The sequence below is a fragment of the Hordeum vulgare genome, chromosome 5H, assembly GCF_904849725.1.
Source record: "Hordeum vulgare subsp. vulgare chromosome 5H, MorexV3_pseudomolecules_assembly, whole genome shotgun sequence".
NCBI classification, from domain to species: Eukaryota; Viridiplantae; Streptophyta; class Magnoliopsida; order Poales; family Poaceae; genus Hordeum; species Hordeum vulgare.
The window spans coordinates 486,648,652-486,667,965 of record NC_058522.1 but is presented as its reverse complement, the minus strand read 5'-3'; the positions used below and the strand labels follow the sequence as shown (position 1 = coordinate 486,667,965).

At 44.0% G+C, this 19,314-nt stretch overlaps 1 protein-coding gene across 1 annotated transcript; it reads left to right on the top strand.

Annotated features, from left to right (window-relative positions):
* The first annotated feature begins 2,914 nt into the window (after positions 1 to 2,914).
* On the top strand, positions 2,915 to 6,629 carry LOC123399754 (oleoyl-acyl carrier protein thioesterase 1, chloroplastic-like). The gene is made up of 7 exons (XM_045094135.1): positions 2,915 to 3,417; positions 4,192 to 4,325; positions 4,406 to 4,519; positions 5,370 to 5,465; positions 5,667 to 5,754; positions 5,842 to 5,910; positions 6,153 to 6,629. The coding sequence occupies exons 1-7, from the start codon at positions 3,109 to 3,111 to the stop codon at positions 6,405 to 6,407; spliced, it is 1,065 nt and encodes a 354-aa protein (XP_044950070.1). The 5' UTR covers positions 2,915 to 3,108; the 3' UTR covers positions 6,408 to 6,629.
* Positions 6,630 to 19,314: the final 12,685 nt, after the last annotated feature.

Genomic DNA, 19,314 nt, shown 5'->3' with positions numbered 1-19,314 from the left:
TGACCCCTCGGGGAAAATATGTCACCCGACTGACCCTTTTGTGTGGCGCCCAACACCTAGGCGCCACACTACACTGTGTGACGCCTAGCCGTTCGGCGCCACACCCCCCGACCACCTGGCAGAGAGGGCCCCACCCCCCAGGCCGTGTGACGCCTAAGCCTCGGGCGTCACACATTGTAATGTGTGGCGCCGAACGCTTAGGCGCCACACATTGACTTAACAGGCCACGGGCCAGCCCCCCCTCCCCACCCCCTCCCCATTCCCCTCCCTCATTCAAACAGAAACAGGAACAGCGGCGGCTGTCTCTCTTGCAATCCCTAATCCCCTCCCCCATCTCCTTCAGATCTGATGATTTCTTCCTTGGATTGATCCCCCAAGGTTGGCTACTAGGTAATCTCTTCGGTTTCCCATCCTTCTATCCAAGTGGAATAGGTTTTTGTTGAGTAGATTGATTTGAGTAGTTAGGATATGAATTCTTAGGATTTGAGTAGTTAGGATATGAGTCCTTAGGATTCTAGTAGTTAGGATATGAGTAGATTCATATTAGTAGCTAGTATTAATAGTTAGTATATGACTAGATTGATATGAGTAGTTAGGATATTAGTTCTTAGGATTTTAGTAGTTAGTATATGAGTAGATTCATATGAGTTCTTAGGATTTGAGTAGTTAAGATATGAGTTCTTAGGATTTGAGTAGTTAGGATATGAGTAGATTCATATTAGTAGTTAGTATTAATAGTTAGTATATGACTAGATTAATATGAGTAGTTAGGATATTAGTTCTTAGGATTTTAGTAGTTAGTATATGAGTATATTCATATGAGTTCTTAGGATTTGAGTAGTTAGGATATGAGTAGATTCATATGAGTTCTTAGGATTTGAGTAGTTAGGATATGAGTAGATTCATATGAGTTCTTAGGATTTGAATAATATGTAGATGAGTGGATTAGTAGATGAGTAATTTTTTGAATATGAGTATTTTTTTGTGATTTGTAGGATGGTGTGGTTTCTGAATAATGTTTATGACGTTGAACACCGGGCCTATTTCATGTCGGAGAAGAAAATGGTAAGTAGATCATATGATAAAAAACATGTATTTAATAAGCACTTGATATCTTCTTCTCCTATCTGTTTGCAGGAGCTTACGCCCTTGAAGATCCGGTCTCATGGGGCATCGTCAGTAACAACTTTGTGTGGCCTATAATGCGTAACAAAATATTCATCCAACCACATCTTCAGTTCAAAGAATGTTTCGAACTTTGACCCCGGCAAAATAATATTCTTCCCATGTGTGTCCCGATGAGAAGGTGGCCTAACTCCAAACAATATGCCTTCGCCTCCGTCAACCACGCCTTCATATGCAAGGCTAAGATCCTCGAACAATGGTGTCCGGTGATCACGCTTTAATACCTTCGTGAAAGCTTCAGCCTCCTTTGCCGTGAACCCTTCCTCATCAACTTCTTCATCGGGACCCTCATCGTCAGACTCAGAGGCATAGCCATGTGAGTACGGAATAGAATGGTCCATTGTCTCTTGCAAATTATATTTGTCCATATCACCAAGATTGTTGTCATGAAGAACATTACCATCATTCTCATCATCATCGTGCTCATCATTAGCCTCTACCAATGGTTCAGGTTCAATGTTGACCTCTTCGTTGGCCTCATCTACACAAGAAAGAGGTTCAATGTTGGCCTCTTCGTTGATGGGTGCAGGAATAGCTTCAACAATCAGAGAGGCAACCCGGTTCAAATCCAACAAGTTAGGAATATTTGTTTTGATGGCAAATAACTCTAGAGCCTTGTCTAGTGATTCGGCCACCATATCCTTGTATGCAAGCCAACGTTGCTCGGAGTTGACACGCATGGTCTTCCAACGAATGTGCAATCCGAATCCCACATTATGCCTACCATCAAACTCAACTACATCACTAGGGTCCATCCAATTCAAATCCTTTCGGACTTGTTCCAACAATTCACCATAGCTAGGACACAAATCGAACACCATGTCAAGCTCATCCAGGTCCGGATCAATATTGCCTTTTAAAAAGGCATCCTTGTCCACGTGATGAACATAAACACATGTTCTTCCCATCCCTAAACAACAAAACATAGAACTTTTTTTATAAGCAATCATACAATTACAATAACCCTAGCCTAACTTCCAAACAACCATAACCCTAACCCCATCATAACCCTAACACAACCAAACATCCCTAACCCTAGCCTAACCCTAGCCTAACCCTAAAACAACCATAATGCAAACATCCAAACAACCATAATCCTAACCCCATCATACCCCTTATCCTAACATACAAACAAATACAACAATATCATATACATCCCACATTTCATGAAAAACTAGGTTTTCCTCAAATTTGCAAAAAAAGACCACAAAAGATTTTTCTTTGGATGAGAATGAGGGGAGAGGTGGGGATTACCTTAGGGGAGTGATTGGACAACAAATGCCCGATCCAAACCTTCATATTTGGTGATTTAGAGAAGGATTTGAGGGAGGGGCCAGTGGCTGGGAGAGGGGGCCGGGGGAGGGGAATGAGGAGGGGGTGGGGAGGGGGGCTGGCCCGTGCCTGTTAAGTCATTGTGTGACGCCTAAGCCTCAGACGTCACACATTGTACGACCTGAGGGGTGGGCCACGCCTGAGGCTTAGGCGTCACACGACCTGGGGGGTGGGCCCTCTCTGCCAGGTGGTCGGGTGGTGTGACGCCGAACGGCTAGGCGTGACACAATGTAGTGTGGCGCCTAGGTATCGGGTGTCACACAAAAGGGTTAACCGGGTAACATATTTTCACTGAGGGGTCACTCCGTGAGTTCTTTCCTCCCAGGAATCATTTTTGTCAATTTTGCCGCACGGTGCAGGCAGGAAAAAGAAGGGGCCGCTAGCTAGATGCACTGGAGGCTCGAGCCTAGCCTAGTCCCCCTGTGGCTCGGGCTCTCTCTTCTCTTTCCCCCATCGTCACCTCAACGCGCCTTCCCTCCTCGTTCCTATCGCCCGGCCCATCTCCACCGCTCCACCGCCCACCGCCCCGTCCATATAAACCCCACCCGTCGGCGGCCGAATCTCGGACCGGACCGCCCGACCGAGCCCCCCATGCTGCGCTGCCACATCCCGCCGCAATGCGGCCCGGCCCCGCTCGGCCGCCGCGGCCTGGCCGCGGCCACGGCCCTGCGCTGCGCCGCGCGTGGCCCGTCGCGGGGGGCCTTGGTGGCGGCGGGGGCGGCGGTCGCGGCGGCGGTCGCCACGGCCGAGGGGGTGGAGCGGCCCGGCCTGGCCGAGCGGCTGCGGATGGGGAGCCTCCTCGAGGACGGCCTCTCCTACAAGGAGAGCTTCATCGTGCGCTGCTACGAGGTCGGCATCAACAAGACCGCCACCGTCGAGACCATCGCCAACCTCCTACAGGTACGCACGCCAATTCTCCACTTTTTTTTCTGTATCCCTCTCTCGGCCCCCGAGGAGATCCGGGAGGGAAGCTGGATTGCGAAATGAGATGCCATCGCCCACCCACCTTGGGGGTCTCAAGAGCTAGGGGTTCGGATCTGAATTGTAGTTAGCTTCAGACTTATGCCAGATTCAGAGCTCCTGCTGCTGTGCCGCGGTTAGAATTTATAAAGGGGGGCTCCTAGTCAGTAGTAGTACCATTATGCTCAAACATGTGCTGTCTGCCCTTTGCCTAAGTTAAGCTCAAGCTTGAACAAGTTAGCTACCCTAGCGACCGTGATATCGCCTGCAGAATTTTGCTCGCCGTCCGTGAGTGCCACATGAGATGTGCCTCACACTGCTGTTAGCAGTAGTATCACTTTTCCTTTGTCCATGGTTAACTAAAGCCTGTGCTCTTGAAATCCTGTGCTCAAAGATCTGATAGGGAACACCAGTGCTATTGTGAATCGACTCAGTTGAAGTAATCCTGGGTGCTGCAAGAATTTCACTGGGGCTGTTACCGAACCTTGTGGGTTTGTTTGCTTTGGCATATAATCAACTAATCTCGGTCCTCAAAATAAATAAGTCAAGTAACATTTCATTATAAGTACGCTAAGAAATGTGACTAATAATTCTAAGGAGGTACTAACGTCCTGGATGATCCATCTGTCATGGCATAATGGTGGGTTTGTCGATAATGGTCTCATTATTCTCTCATTTATGGCCTATTTGTGATGAGCTTTCTTGTAACTGCAGGAGGTAGGGTGTAATCATGCACAAAGCGTTGGGTTCTCCACCGACGGTTTTGCCACGACTACAACCATGAGAGAACTTGGACTCATTTGGGTCACAAATAGGATGCACATTGAGATCTACAAATACCCTGCTTGGTAAATTTGCAAGATAAGATAATATTTGTTCTCCTTGAAGCAGGATTTAGTCCTGACTGGGGTAATTCTGCTACGTATAGGGGTGATGTTGTCGAGATTGAAACATGGTGCCAAGCTGATGGAAAGATCGGTACTCGGCGTGATTGGATCCTTAAGGATTTAGCTAATGGTGAAGTTATTGGAAGAGCTACCAGGTACATACTACTCAAGTGTGAAGCTTAAGCTTTTTTGTTCCGTTAGATACTCATCATGCTTGTTCACAGTTAGAACCACATTTATGTGTAATGGAAGAAACAAAAAGGACAAGTAATTGTTTTGTACCTGTTTTATAACTAACTATATGTCTTGCCTTTTTTAACTTCATCTCCACCTTTTATCTGCACCTTTTCTTCTCCATGCAAATCTAGCAAAGTAAGTTTCTAAGACAGTTATCAGACTTTCAGCAACTAAATTAAAGTATGTCAGTAATCAAAATATGTACTTCTCCATGCAAATCTGGCAAAGTAAGTTTCTAAGACAGTTATCAGACTTTCAGCAACTAAATTAAAGTATGACAGTAATCAAAATATGTACTTCTCCATGCAAATCTAGCAAATTAAGTTTCTAAGACAGTTATCAGACTTTCAGCAACTAAATTAAAGTATGTCAGTAATCAAAATATGTACTGCTCCATGCAAATCTGGCAAAGTAAGTTTCTAAGACAGTAATCAGACTTTCCAATTGTTCTTGCAGTATACTTTGTTCGATGTGGTATGCTGTACTTATTTGCTGTTTGTTGACTTAATAGCAGCCCTAATGATCCATGCTTAAGAAGGGGGATTGGTTAGGGACTTTGTTTAGCTGTTCAACATATGTTTATATAACTGAACTTTAATACTCCCTCAGTCTCAAAACAAGTGTCTCAATTTTGTACTAATTTTAGTATAAATTTGTACTAAGCTTGAGACACTTATTTTGAGACGGAGGGAATACTACTTTAGTACTGAGCTAGATCTACCACTGTGCTCAGCACAAGTAATGAAGTCATATCACTTGTTTTTCCAGCAAGTGGGTCATGATGAACCAAAATACGCGCAGACTTCAAAGAGTCAGTGACGAAGTCAGGGATGAGGTGTTTATCCACTGTCCAAAGAGTCCAAGGTAAATTGGTACTCATATTTTCCTCTTCTTTAGGCTTGAACTGAGATAATATTGCCTCTTATTATAATTCAAATGTGCTCCACTGCACACTCTTATGGTCTTATGTGATTCAATGGATAAATGTCCTTAAATAACTAGAAAATTGCTATAATATTTTTTCCCCTTGTAGTCAGTCACAAATAACAAATTACCGTTGTGCAGATTAGCATTCCCTGAGGAAAATAATGGTAGTCTGAAGAAGATTCCTGTTCTAACAGATCCTGCACAGCACTCGAGGCTCGGTCTAGTGGTTAGTTTTTCTCCCCTTTATGGATGGTTGTTATGCTCTGCACTTGAGCAACTGTAATGCTGACATGCCTTAATTTCTGAATTGCAGCCTAGAAGAGCTGATCTGGACATGAACCAACATGTCAATAATGTCACTTACATTGGTTGGGTCCTCGAAGTGAGTTTTCCAGCAGCCCCTTTTATAATCATCAGTTCACCGTTCCTCCTTTTGCTTGAGTTATCCTGTTTTCCAACTTCCTTTATTGAGATAGATATTTTGATTAGTTCACTATCACTTATTTGGTTATTCCTTAATACTACCTCTGTAAACAATCACCCAGCTTGAATCATGTATAAATGTATCCTTGTTGATTTGTGATAGTTTCTGATATGTCTTCCCTTTTTCCTCTCAAACCACAGAGCATACCTCAAGATATAATTGATACGCACGAGTTGCAAACAATCACTCTTGACTATAGAAGAGAATGCCAGCATGATGACATAGTCGATTCTCTCACCTATATAGAGGAAGGGGAGGAGATAAATTCCAATGGATCTCTGTATTCAGTGCCGCACCCAGAAGAGCAGCGCCAGTTCTTGCACTGCTTGAGATTTGCTGGGGCTGGGGACGAGATCAACCGTGGACGCACCGTTTGGAGGAAACTAGCTAGATAGAAAGTGATATGTATTTGCTCATATGTATTGTGCTGTTCCATTTGTTTTACCATTTTGCTCTTTGCGTCCGGCGCCGCATCACCAGAGAATCAATTGTACCCGGAATTTTGTGATTACCTTTGTGACATGTGTAACAATCAATGCCAATCTGTGGCAAATGTTGGACCTCAGCTGGTGTTCATCCATTTTGGACTATGCAATATATATATGTATACAAGACTACAAGAGGTCCATTTCACATGCTGATGCATTTCATGGTTGCAATTTGGCCATAAGTATTGTCATCACATCAAGGGTTAATCTCGTGGTCATTGCCAAATGCTTGTGTGTTCTGTTCGATAGTTTTTGGGATAACACCGAGACTGGTGAAAAAATGCGCGACTCGATCCATATGTTTTTGCTGTGTTACTCTTAATTGTCTCAAATCCTCCATGGAACTAGCAAAGTCATAAGATGGATTCGAAACATAAAGACTGGCTAAAACGATTGAAGCAAAACAACAGTAGCAGAGTGTGCTACTGCCAACAGATTGAAGCAAAACAACAGTAGCAGAGTGTGCTACTGCCAACAAATTCGTGAGAAATGGACAAGACATTTTCACCAATCACACAACTACTGATGTTTTGCAGCACCAAAACACATCAAAGATGAAAAGTTGTTGCCCTTGAGATGCTGAAGCCTCTCCAATTGACCACACACCAGAAGCAGGACTCTTCCAGCCTGTGGTTCGTTTTAGGGCCGGTGGAGCAGTTTACAGCCGTTTGCTGGAGCAATCTGCCTTTCTTTGTGCCTCTGTTACTGGCGCAGTGTAGTCGGAAACTACTAGGTGAGCTTGGGGCCCTGGCTGTTTTCTAGTATTTCTTCTTTCTGTTTTTACAAGTCTCAAGAGATCATACATACACATGACTAAGTATCATGTGCAGATGTTAAGTTTGATGCAAAACAAATGTATCCATGCGCCCCGTGAAAAATAAACAAATTAACTGCACAAAAGAAGTTGTAATTCTTGGCACTAGTAATTTTTCTTCCTTTTTCTTTTCTTTGCGAGGAACACGAACTAGCATTTTTAAAAATGTGCATGCCACAATTTATTCAGCACTTTAAAAAATTGACAGTATGCTTTTATCATTGGTTTTCTCTCCTTATTGATGGGATGCGGTTGAATCTGTAACTTTGGCCTCTTGGCCTTCTTAACGTTAGGTAGAAATCTCTACCTTGGTCACAATTTCTTTTTGACAACACTTGCTCTACTAACTGACAGAACTAGTGACATCAGAAAAGAAGCTATCACTCCTCAGATGATAAAGCCTTTTAACCCTCTCGTGTACTGCACAAAACAAGTGCTTCCACAAGCACTCATCCAATTTACCAATTAGTAATATAGCAAAGAAAATATACTGATGATCAGCCCAAAAAATCCAGGTTATTCTTCTTAACAGCAGACACATGACTAAGTATTATTGTGCAGCTGACAGCTGTTTGCTGGAGCAATCAGCCCTTCTTTTTGCCTCTGTTTCTGGGGCCGTGTAGTCGGAAACTACTAGGAGAGCTTGGGCGCCTGTCTGTTTTTTTTTCTTTCTGGCTTTTCAAGTCCCAAGAGATCATACTCATACATACACATAACAAAGTATCATGTGCAGATGTTAAGTTTGATGCAAACAAATGTATTCGTGAGCCCTGTGGAAAATGAACAAATTAACTGCACAAAAGAAGTTGCAATTCTAGGCACTAGTAATTCTTGTTTTGTTGTTGTTGAGAAGAACACAAACAAGCATATTTAAAATGTGAATGACATAATTTTATCCGCATTTTCTAAACTTTACACCATGCTTTTCTCATTAGTTTTCTCTTATTCTCCGGAGATGGTTGAATCTACACCATTGGCATCTTGGCCTTCTGTATACAAGGTACAAATCTCTACCTTGGTCACAATTTCTTTTGACAATAGTTGCTACTAATTGACAAAACAAGTGATATCAGTACAAATCTGCTCGGGTGCTCAAGCCGTTTCTTCCTCTAGTAATATTGCCCAAAACAAGTGCTACAAGAAGCACTCATCCAATTTGCGAACTAGTAATATACCAAAGGAAATATACCGACGATCAGCCCAAAAATCCAGATTCTTCTTCTTAACAGCAGACAGTACCAAAAGTACACAACTTCTTCTTAACAGCAGACAGTACCAAAAGTAAACAAGTAAAGCCTACCCGTAAAGGTGTACAGGCTTACAACATGAGCTGATGATACAAACAAGGAGAAATCTCCATTTTTAACTTTTGGACAGGAGCCTGGCCATGATGTGAACAACCTCAGCCTTAGGGCAGCAAATCTTATGCAGCAAGCAGATCAGCGAAACAGACTCTACTGTTATTGTGCCTCTAGACATTGAACTCATGACAAACTTCTCCGGGTACTTCTTCAGCAGCTCCAACAGCCTGCGCCACGGCGTCTCTGCTGTTCCAGATGAGCCATCCTCTGGTGCCAAGTACTTTTGGACCTTGCTATGGGGCCATATTGCACTGAAGTGTTCAATAAGCTGCAAAACAATCGGGAATTAGTTTGCATGCCTTACAAATTCACCACAATAGCGTAATTCAGAAGTGTCATGATATGTGAGTTAAATCTTACAAATTAATGTACACTACCATAAAAGAGAAATCGAGTAATCAACACATTCCAGAAGGTTGACAATGATGAATGGGGGAAAGTGAATTTGGACTGGGTTGTCCATAATTATATGCGCATGTGACAATAAGGCCAAGGATTTAGTGCATTTTAAAATAACTGCAAGCTCAAGGCTTATTGACGGATCTTTTCCTCTAAAAAGAAAAAAGGCTATTGAAGGGTCATGTGATTCTTAACAACATCACATATTCATTTTACCACCAAAGTCGCCTTGACAAACACAGTCCTTAGTGAACTGAAATATGGATGCATACTAACAGAAATGTACAAGACCGTTTTTTAGTCTTTCCATGGTATAACATGTTAAGTTTTCCTTGTGGATATGAACAAATCACATCTTCAGATGGAAACATCATTAGTTTTTTATTCAAGGATGCTAATTAACGAATCACTCTATATAAATCAAAAGCATGCATTTGTTTCTATAATTTAGCATACAAGTATACTAATTGAAATCTAAAATTAATATCAATTGTACAACCCAACAACTATGCTTTCCCGTGCTAGGTAGTGTTAATCAAGGCAGTTAGAATTAATTTTTAGAATTCCAGAAATTGAACAAAAATGAATAATCCTGCACAACAAACCTCTGCATGGAGTTCTTCCACAGGCATCCATTGTCTACCACTAGTATTAAAGTGGGTTGATACCATGGTTGCAACACACGAGATAAGATCGTTCTCTTCTTTCAGAAGGAGCCGCAGATTGTCCTCATCCTTGTCCATCATTCTAATTTTGAAGTGTTTGGCTGGACAAATAAAGTAAGCTAGTTAGGGTACGTAGATGTACTGTAATACTGAGTTCTAGGCTTCTTACTGGCGTAATGTTGTTGTTGCCAACAAATGATAGAGGAAAAAACATTGATATTGTATTTAGTTTAGGAAATTATCTCAGTAAAGAGGTACAGCCACAATTTCCAGCAATATGCTTTCACATATATTAGTACACGCCAGATGCAATATATATCGCAAAAAGTGTGAAATCCACATTTACGATAGCATATATTATTAGTTCATGATTGGAACTATCTCTACTGTAGTAGCCGAATAGTTGTAACTCACAAATCAGTTTAGGAGAAAGTAGTGATAATATTAGTACAGGTAATATGTTGTCTATTTTATGTTATTATATCACAAAGGAAACAATACATGAGAGAAATGGATATAGCATAAGTACGTAACAATGATAACGTACCATGTACAACTCTGACAGGCCCAGTCCCCACTTCAGCAGAAGATATGGTGATTGGCACCGTAAATAGTCCTTCAGTTCCAGTGCCTGCATTAATTCCATTGCCACAATTGGCCCCGCCATGACCATTGTCACGAGAAGCAGAAAAATCAGAACGGGCAGGGCGCTTGCCGGATGAAGAGATGGGTTGTGATGGAATATGAGTTTGCCGAGGAGAAGCTGTGGCGGAACCAATATGAATGGATTGACCACGAAAATTAAACGAGTGTGGAGTGCCCTCAGGAGCAAAGGATGCAAAGATGGAGTGAGCTGGTAGGAGGAAGTAGAATTGTGTGTGTCCAATCTGAATGACATCCTGGGACTTCAGTTTAATGGGATCATCACCTGGGAGGTGAAGGACCCTCTGAACATAGCATCCATGTTGGCCCAGAACCTCAAGGGCAAACGAGTGGTGTTGAAAATCATAGAAAATGCGCACATGGCGGCGGGAAACATCCTTGTCTCCGGCAACGACGCTGAGATCTAAGTCTACCTTTCCTTTCTTGGAATTGCGTCCCACGATGATTTCATAAGATTGCATGATGTAATGGAAGTCTTTGCCTTGAAGCTTCGCAAATCCTGCATCCAGTAGATCACCACGAGCAGATCCCATGCCAGCATTCAGGCCTGACATCTCTAGTGTTCCTGCTAGTAGAAAAATTCAGAGGGTCACTGCTTTTCAGTTTCTTCTATAAAATAAATGAAGGAGAACTGAAAAAAATGCACTCAAGCCAGAACAATAGAGGTATGATTTGACTGAACAAAATGTGAAACACATTTATTGCAACATAAAGAGAATGGTTCAAATGGAAAAATATCTGGTAGTGCCTAGTAGGCAAGATAATCGGGGCTACAATGGAAATTTTATTTTCATCATCTCTCAGGTTCATGCCACGAAAGATAATAAACACAGCGGGTAAAAGATTGCACATAAAACATCGTGGACACCAAGCGATCTTCTCGATCAGTCTAGCAGTGTTTGAAAGAACATAAGTTCGTTTATTTCTTTATCTTATCAGTTCCATTTACTGAAGAACAGAGGATGCTTCGATACAATTTGGCCAGAGCATATTATACAGCCATGATACAATCTGATCCCATTTTGGCATGTTGCATTGTTTGAAGGGAGACTATGCAACTACGAGCATATATGAGCACTGGCCACTAAAATGGAAAATGATAAATGCATTAAAATGCATCTGCAGGTCGCTTTATCTCACCTACCTCATGGAAAAAAAGAATAGAATGCCTAATTAAAGAACTATCAATTCATATAATACGGTTTGACCAGGAAACTCGCCACTCAACATGAGATTTTAACTATACACAGAAGAGTTTATTTCATGGATATGGAATGCAACTTAATTGGCACGAACGGTAGAAAGTCTAGAGTGACAATACGTGGGGCTTTTCTGCAATTTGTGGGCTGACATACCTTGTGAAAGTGTGTGTGTGTGTCAAAATGATCATGGATTCACATAGCACAATAAATAGATTTACTAATCCCAGCTCTTAATACAAGATGTTGTTTTATTTATTTTATCAGTAAGCTATCATCGTTATAATGATAAAGCTTTTAACTAAATTATGTCGCGAGTTGGCCCATGAATGTTTACTAATAAGTCAAACATTCATTGTTGGAAAAAATAGGAATAGATCAAGTTTATGAAATTTACTTAGAAAATATACCTTATGAGATACATGATGCTTTATAATTAAAAAACTAGTGTGATAAAACAATCTGAATAACCATAACATCATTCCTCTTTGTCACTTTGTGCTAATCATATTAAAGAAGGTATATATCCATGTACCACAAGATTTGAAACTAATTAATCAGAAGAGTCCTATGGACTACGCATCAAAATACCAAAATGGATGGAAATCTTACATAGAGCACTCCCATCAAGATTAAAATATTAAATCAACGGACTACTACTCTAGTCTTATTAGTCTTATTTGTGTCATAAAGGGAAAATTTGCCAAACTGATAATGTGCAGGAGGAGCCTTGTTGCTCTCCACAGTTTATGTTATTGTAGATTTGTAGTTACTCTAGTCTTCCGAACTTCGAATCACAAGAGATCTACTCCTAGATACTATTTTTTGCCTATAATATGTCACATACATACTACTAGCACATTTTAAGTCCTGAAAACATCATCCTCTTAGATCTAACAATGGAAAAGAATAACAATATTCAACCAACAGCAAGAAGTTCCAGTTACAAGATCTAAAACTCTTATCATCTATGGTGAAAATAAAAAAAATCATCCATGATCCATCAGCTGCATACATTTTAACACCCGAACAACACCACCCACTTAGATCTACCAAAGGGAAATAATAACGCACTAAGCAGCAGCGAAAGAATTGCAAGGTCTAAAACTCATATCATCCAGGGTGAAAAAAAAAAATCTCGTCACTCATGATCTATCAGATGCATACTTTTTAACACCCAAAAAATGAGCGTTTGCTTGGATCTAGAATAGGAAAGATATGGCACGTCAAGCAATAGCAAAAAGAATTACAAGATCTAAAACTCTTATCAACTACCATGCAAAAACTCTCTTGTCTAATCATCTGTGCATACATTTTAACACGTGAAAACCAGCATCCACTTAGATCTAGCAAAGGAGAGGAATATCACATCAAGCAACAGGAAAAATAATCGATTACAAGAACAAAAACTCTTGTCATCTAGATTGCAAAAGCAAAAAAAAAAAAGCTCCTGTCACCAATGATTTATCAGATGCATACATTTTAACAACAGAAGAACACCATCCGCTTAGATCTAGCAAAGCAAAGGAATGCATCAAGGAACCGCTATAAGAATTAAACACAAGATCCAAAACTCTGATCACACCGTCTTGCTACAAGAAGAACTCTTATTACCCACGATCTATGTATCTATGATGGCTGCATGCATCGATTGATGCAGAGGCCGGGGGCTAAGTTCCTCCTTTTTGAAAAAAAAAATGATCTATGTATCTATAGATACATAAATCCCAACATAGGAAAAAAGTACCATTTTTCTTGGATCTAGCAAAACACATCAAGCAACAGCGAATATAATCAATTACAAGACCTAAACTCTAATTAAATGGTATTGCTGCAACGGAAAGGAACTCTTATGACTCATACTACATCTACAGATGCATATATTTTAATACAGGAGAAGGCACCGTTTCTCTTAGATCTAGCTACAAGCAACGAATTACCACAACAAAAGGATAGCCAGAAGAATGAATCACGAAATCTAAAACTCTAATCATACCAGACTGCTACAGAGGAACTCGATCGTATGACCAATGATCGATGCAGTATTGCAGATAGATGCACTTCAGTACATGAAAAGGCACAATTTCTCTTACAAGAAGCAAAGAAATGAAGAGATCTTTCTAGCAAAGAATTGAAGTAAAACAGAAGGAAGAACAAAAACCACGGGGAAATTACCTGTCCGAGCAAAGGAAGCAGCAGTGGTCGCGTTTCGTCCGGAGAGACGAAGATGACGAGGACGAGGAAGAAGGCTGATCGCCGGCGGCCGGGATGGGCAGAGGACGCCGGCGAGGGAGGTGGGATGAGGAAGAGAGTGGGTCTATCTCGAACCCTAGCAGCCGGAATTCCCATCTCGCGTCCGCGGCCGCAACCCTTTTTAAACCCGATTGCTACCGCCCGCGGCGAACCCTAAATTGCCAGCGCCAGCAATTGGAGTAGATGCTATCCTAATTAGGAGCGCGTTCGTCGTGATCCCCGCGAAGGAAAGACGCGTCCGGGCTCGTATCGCCGCCAACTCGATGCCCGATCGCCAGACCTCTCTTTCCCTCTCTCAGACTGAGCTCGCGGCGCGCGCAGAGTGTCCGTGTTCGTGTTCGTGGAGGAGCGCGCCCGCGAAGGGGGAAATTTCGAAGGTGGGGAACGTGAGAGGCTGCTACGTGGGGCCGGTCGTGTCAGTGAGAAAAGGTTGATGTAAAAATTCAGAGAAGTTGTCTAGAATTAGTGCAGTGGTTAGTCGCTAACTCGGCATTAGTGTGTCGGTTACTCCCCTGGAAAAGTAGGATCGCACCAGGCGATCAAGGGAGGTGACGAGGTTCCCTTGCGCGCCGCCGGTGACGCCTCCGGTTCCCTCTCTCTCCGTCGGCCGCTCCGGCGGTGGGAGGGGGGTCTGTTCGCTAGGTGGGTGTGTGGTAGGGTTAGGGTGGAGGGAGACGTTGTCGAGGCCGTTGCGGTGGTGTCGCGTCGGAATAAGTTTCTCCGGGCTCCGTTTGCGGTCAGCCGAGGCTTTTGCCTTCGTCTAGGAGCCAGCGGGGTTGGGGATTCCCGGATCTCGTCGAGGTCGCGGGCTATGGTGGCTGGAGGTCCATTGGCACTAACCGTTTGGGTCCTCAGATGGGCGATGGATGCAGGGAGACGAAGACCCTTCTTCTTCCTTGTTGGTATGATTTGTTGCTGCTGTTCTTCTCCTTCCTCTGTGCTGATGCTGGTGGAAGATCCTGCTTTGTCCGGGCGGATGGCCCGGCCGCGGTGCTGGACCGGTCGGATGACTCGAGTTCTCTTCCTTCCGGAAGGGACACTTTTCGCGGTATTCAAAGCCAAAGATGACGACGGCTGTTGCAGGTGTGTTGGATTGATGCCCATGCCCTCTCAGCGCTGGTGTCAAGTAAGGAGGAAACAACATGGCGGCAATTGTATCATGATCGAAGATGATGACCTGCTTGTGACTGGTTGCAGATCCTTTTGCTGCAGGGGTCTTCTCTCAAGATTCTGGGATGATGACACAGGGCTCCGGAGATCCTATTGTTATGGTTGTCTTAGGTACTCTAGGTGTTCAAGGTCCTCCGTGTTTGCGTTTCAGTGTGCTTGTAAGGGTCAACTTCATTGTACTGATTCGTGATATGAATGAAAAAAAACTCTTTCAAAAAAATTTCGGCATTAGTGTTTAGCGGTTGCTGGAAAGTGAAGTGGGCGTGGTTGATATTGTCTACGAAGTGAGACGTGTGCCCGACCGTAAACTAACCGTAATTTTTTTCCGCATCCGTTCATAAACGGACTGGTCCACGGATACGGATATGTGAGAGGACAACATCCAACGGTAGCCGCATATATTTTGACAACAACTTGAATAGCCCGGATAAAATTCACGCAAAAACACGACCAGATTTCATGTAAGCATGATGAATTTCGTACAAACACGACGGATTTCATTACCTTTAGCAAAACAAAAAAAAAATCGTAAACCCATCCTACGGCGGCGATGCCCTGTGTCCAAGCCCGTGTCGTCCTCCAGCTGTCGTCTTCATGAACATTGGTGATAATACCGATGATATGAAGGTCCGGTCTCCGGCAAGGAAGAGTAGAGCACGGGACACGGACTAGCCCACATGGGACACAAGGCACCTACTCATCCTCAGAAGAGTCCGCACCTTGTCCATCGTCGGTGGACATGAGGTCCACGAGAGAAATGGTGGCGCCTTGGCTGTCATCGTCTCACCAGGCCGCCTCATGGTTCGTCATCGACGCGTAGGAGGCGCAGCTGGCGTTGTTCTTCTCTACGATCGCCCGCAACTATGCCTCTGAGGCGACAACTTCCCGGCGAGCGACGGCTTGAGTGTGGATGACATTGTAGTGACCTGAACCAACATGAGCTGATATTGCTCGAGCGTCCGCTCTAACACCGGTGGAGGCTACCCATCCGCCATGGCGCGTGGTAGTGCGACTGCGCCTGCGCCATGGTGTAGCTGGAGTGCACATGAGGTGCGGGAGCCGGGAAGGTGTCATCAGGGCCTGTCTCCATCGCAGTGTCATCCTCATCATTTTCAGAGACCAGGAGCGAGCTGGTCGGCAAGCCGACCCCGATCCGCATGACACAGCAGCTCTGCCAGGCGGTGGCAAGGGCGGCCACCTCCTGCTTCATCTCTGGGGAAAGGCTGTCCCACAGAGCTTCGCCGCCTGCTGTCATGGCGGATGTGGTGCAAGGAAGGAGGGCGTGGGGAGAATGTGGAGTGGTTGTGTTGTGATGTGGAGACATAGTTGTTGGGGAACGTCGCATGGGAAACAAAAAAATTTCCTACGCGCACGAAGACCTATCATGGTGATGTCCATCTACGAGAGGGGATGAGTGATCTACGTACCCTTGTAGATCGTACAGCAGAAGCGATGTGAGATCGCGGTTGATGTAGTGGAACGTCCTCACGTCCCTCGATCCGCCCCGCGAACAATCCCGCGATCAGTCCCACGATCTAGTACCGAACGGACGGCACCTCCGCGTTCAGCACACGTACAGCTCGACGATGATCTCGGCCTTCTTGATCCAGCAAGAGAGACGGAGAGGTAGAAGAGTTCTCCGGCAGCGTGACGGCGCTCCGGAGGTTGGTGATGATCTTGTCTCAGCAGGGCTCCGCCCGAGCTCCGCAGAAACACGATCTAGAGGAAAAACTATGGAGGTATGTGGTCGGGCAGCCGTGAGAAAGTCGTCTCAAATCTGCCCTAAAAGCCCCATATATATATAGGAGGAGGGAGGGGGACCTTGCCTTGGAGTCCAAGGGACTCCAAGGGGGTCGGCCGAGCCAGGGGGGAGGACTCTCCCCCCCAAACCGAGTCCTACTTGGTTTGGTGGGAGGGAGTCCTTCCCCCTTCCCACTTCCTCTTTTTTTTTTCTTTCTTCCTTTGATTTTTGTTCCTTGGCGCATAGGACTTGGTGGGCTGTCCCACCAGCCCACTAAGGGCTGGTGTGACCCCCACAAATACCTATGGGCTTCCCCGGAGTGGGTTGCCCCCCTCCGGTGAACCCCCGGAACCCATTCGTCATTCCCGGTACATTCCCGGTAACTCCGAAAACCTTCCGGTAATCAAATGAGGTCATCCTATATATCAATCTTCGTTTCCGGACCATTCCGGAAACCCTCGTGACGTCCGTGATCTCATCCGGGACTCCGAACAACATTCGGTAACCAACCATATAACTCAAATACGCATAAAACAACGTCGAACCTTAAGTGTGCAGACCCTGCGGGTTCGAGAACTATGTAGACATGACCCGAGAGACTCCTCTGTCAATATCCAACAGCGGGACCTGGATGCCCATATTGGATCCTACATATTCTTCGAAGATCTTTATCGTTTGAACCTCAGTGCCAAGGATTCATATAATCCCGTATGTCATTCCCTTTGTCCTTCGGTATGTTACTTGCCCGAGATTCGATCGTCAGTATCCGCATACCTATTTCAATCTCGTTTACCGGCAAGTCTCTTTACTCGTTCCGTAATACAAGATCCCGCAACTTACACTAAGTTACATTGCTTGCAAGGCTTGTGTGTGATGTTGTATTACCGAGTGGGCCCCGAGATACCTCTCCGTCACACGGAGTGACAAATCCCAGTCTTGATCCATACTAACTCAACTAAGACCTTCGGAGATACCTGTAGAGCATCTTTATAGTCACCCAGTTACGTTGCGACGTTTGATGCACACAAAGCATTCCTCCGGTGTCAGTGAGTTATACGATCTCATGGTCATAGGAATAAATACTTGACACGCAGAAAACAGTAGCAACAAAATGACACGATCAACATGCTACGTCTATTAGTTTGGGTCTAGTCCATCACGTGATTCTCCCAATGACGTGATCCAGTTATCAAGCAACAACACCTTGTTCATAATCAGAAGACGCTGACTATCATTGATCAACTGGCTAGCCAACTAGAGGCATGCTAGGGACGGTGTTTTGTCTATGTATCCACACATGTAAATGAGTCTTCATTCAATACAATTATAGCATGGATAATAAACTATTATCTTGATACAGGAATTATAATAATAACTATACATTTATTATTGCCTCTAGGGCATAATTCCAACAGTCTCCCACTTGCACTAGAGTCAATAATCTAGCCCTCACATCACCATGTGAATTACATTGCAATAAATCTAACACCCATACAGTTCTGGTGTCGATCATGTTTTGGCCGTGGAAGAGGTTTAGTCAGCGGGTCTGCTACATTCAGATCCGTGTGCACTTTGCATATATTTACGTCCTCCTCCTCGACGTAGTCGCGGATGAGGTTGAAGCGTCGTTTGATGTGTCTGGTCTTCTTGTGAAACCTTGGTTCCTTTGCTAAGGCAATGGCACCAGTGTTGTCACAGAACAAGGTTATGGGATCCAGTGCACTTGGCACCACTCCAAGATCCGTCATGAACTGCTTCATCCAGACACCCTCCTTAGCCGCCTCCGAGGCAGCCATGTACTCCGCTTCACATGTAGAATCTGCTACGACGCTTTGCTTGGAACTGCACCAGCTTACTGCACCCCCATTAAGAATAAATACGTATCCGGTTTGCGACTTAGAGTCGTCCGGATCTGTGTCAAAGCTTGCGTCGACGTAACCTTTTACGGCGAGCTCTTCGTCACCTCCATACACGAGAAACATCTCCTTAGTCCTTTTCAGGTACTTCAGGATATTCTTGACCGCTGTCCAGTGATCCACTCCTGGATTACTCTGGAACCTGCCTGCCATACTTATGGCCAGGCTAACATCCGGTCTAGTGCACAGCATTGCATACATGATAGAGCCTATGGCTGAAGCATAGGGGACGGTGCGCATATGCTCTCTATCTTCATCAGTTGCTGGGCACTGAGTCTTACTCAATCTCGTACCTTGTAACACTGGCAAGAACCCTTTCTTGGACTGTTCCATTTTGAACCTCTTCAAAACTTTATCAAGGTATGTGCTTTGTGAAAGTCCTATCAGGCGTTTTGATCTATCCCTATAGATCTTAATGCCCAGAATGTAAGCAGCTTCTCCTAGGTCCTTCATAGAGAAACTTTTATTCAAGTAACCTTTTATGCTCTCCAAAAGCTCTACGTTGTTTCCAATCAGTAATATGTCATCCACATATAATATTAGAAACGCCACAGAGCTCCCACTCACTTTCTTGTAAATACAAGATTCTCCAACCACTTGTATAAACCCAAATGCTTTGATCACCTCATCAAA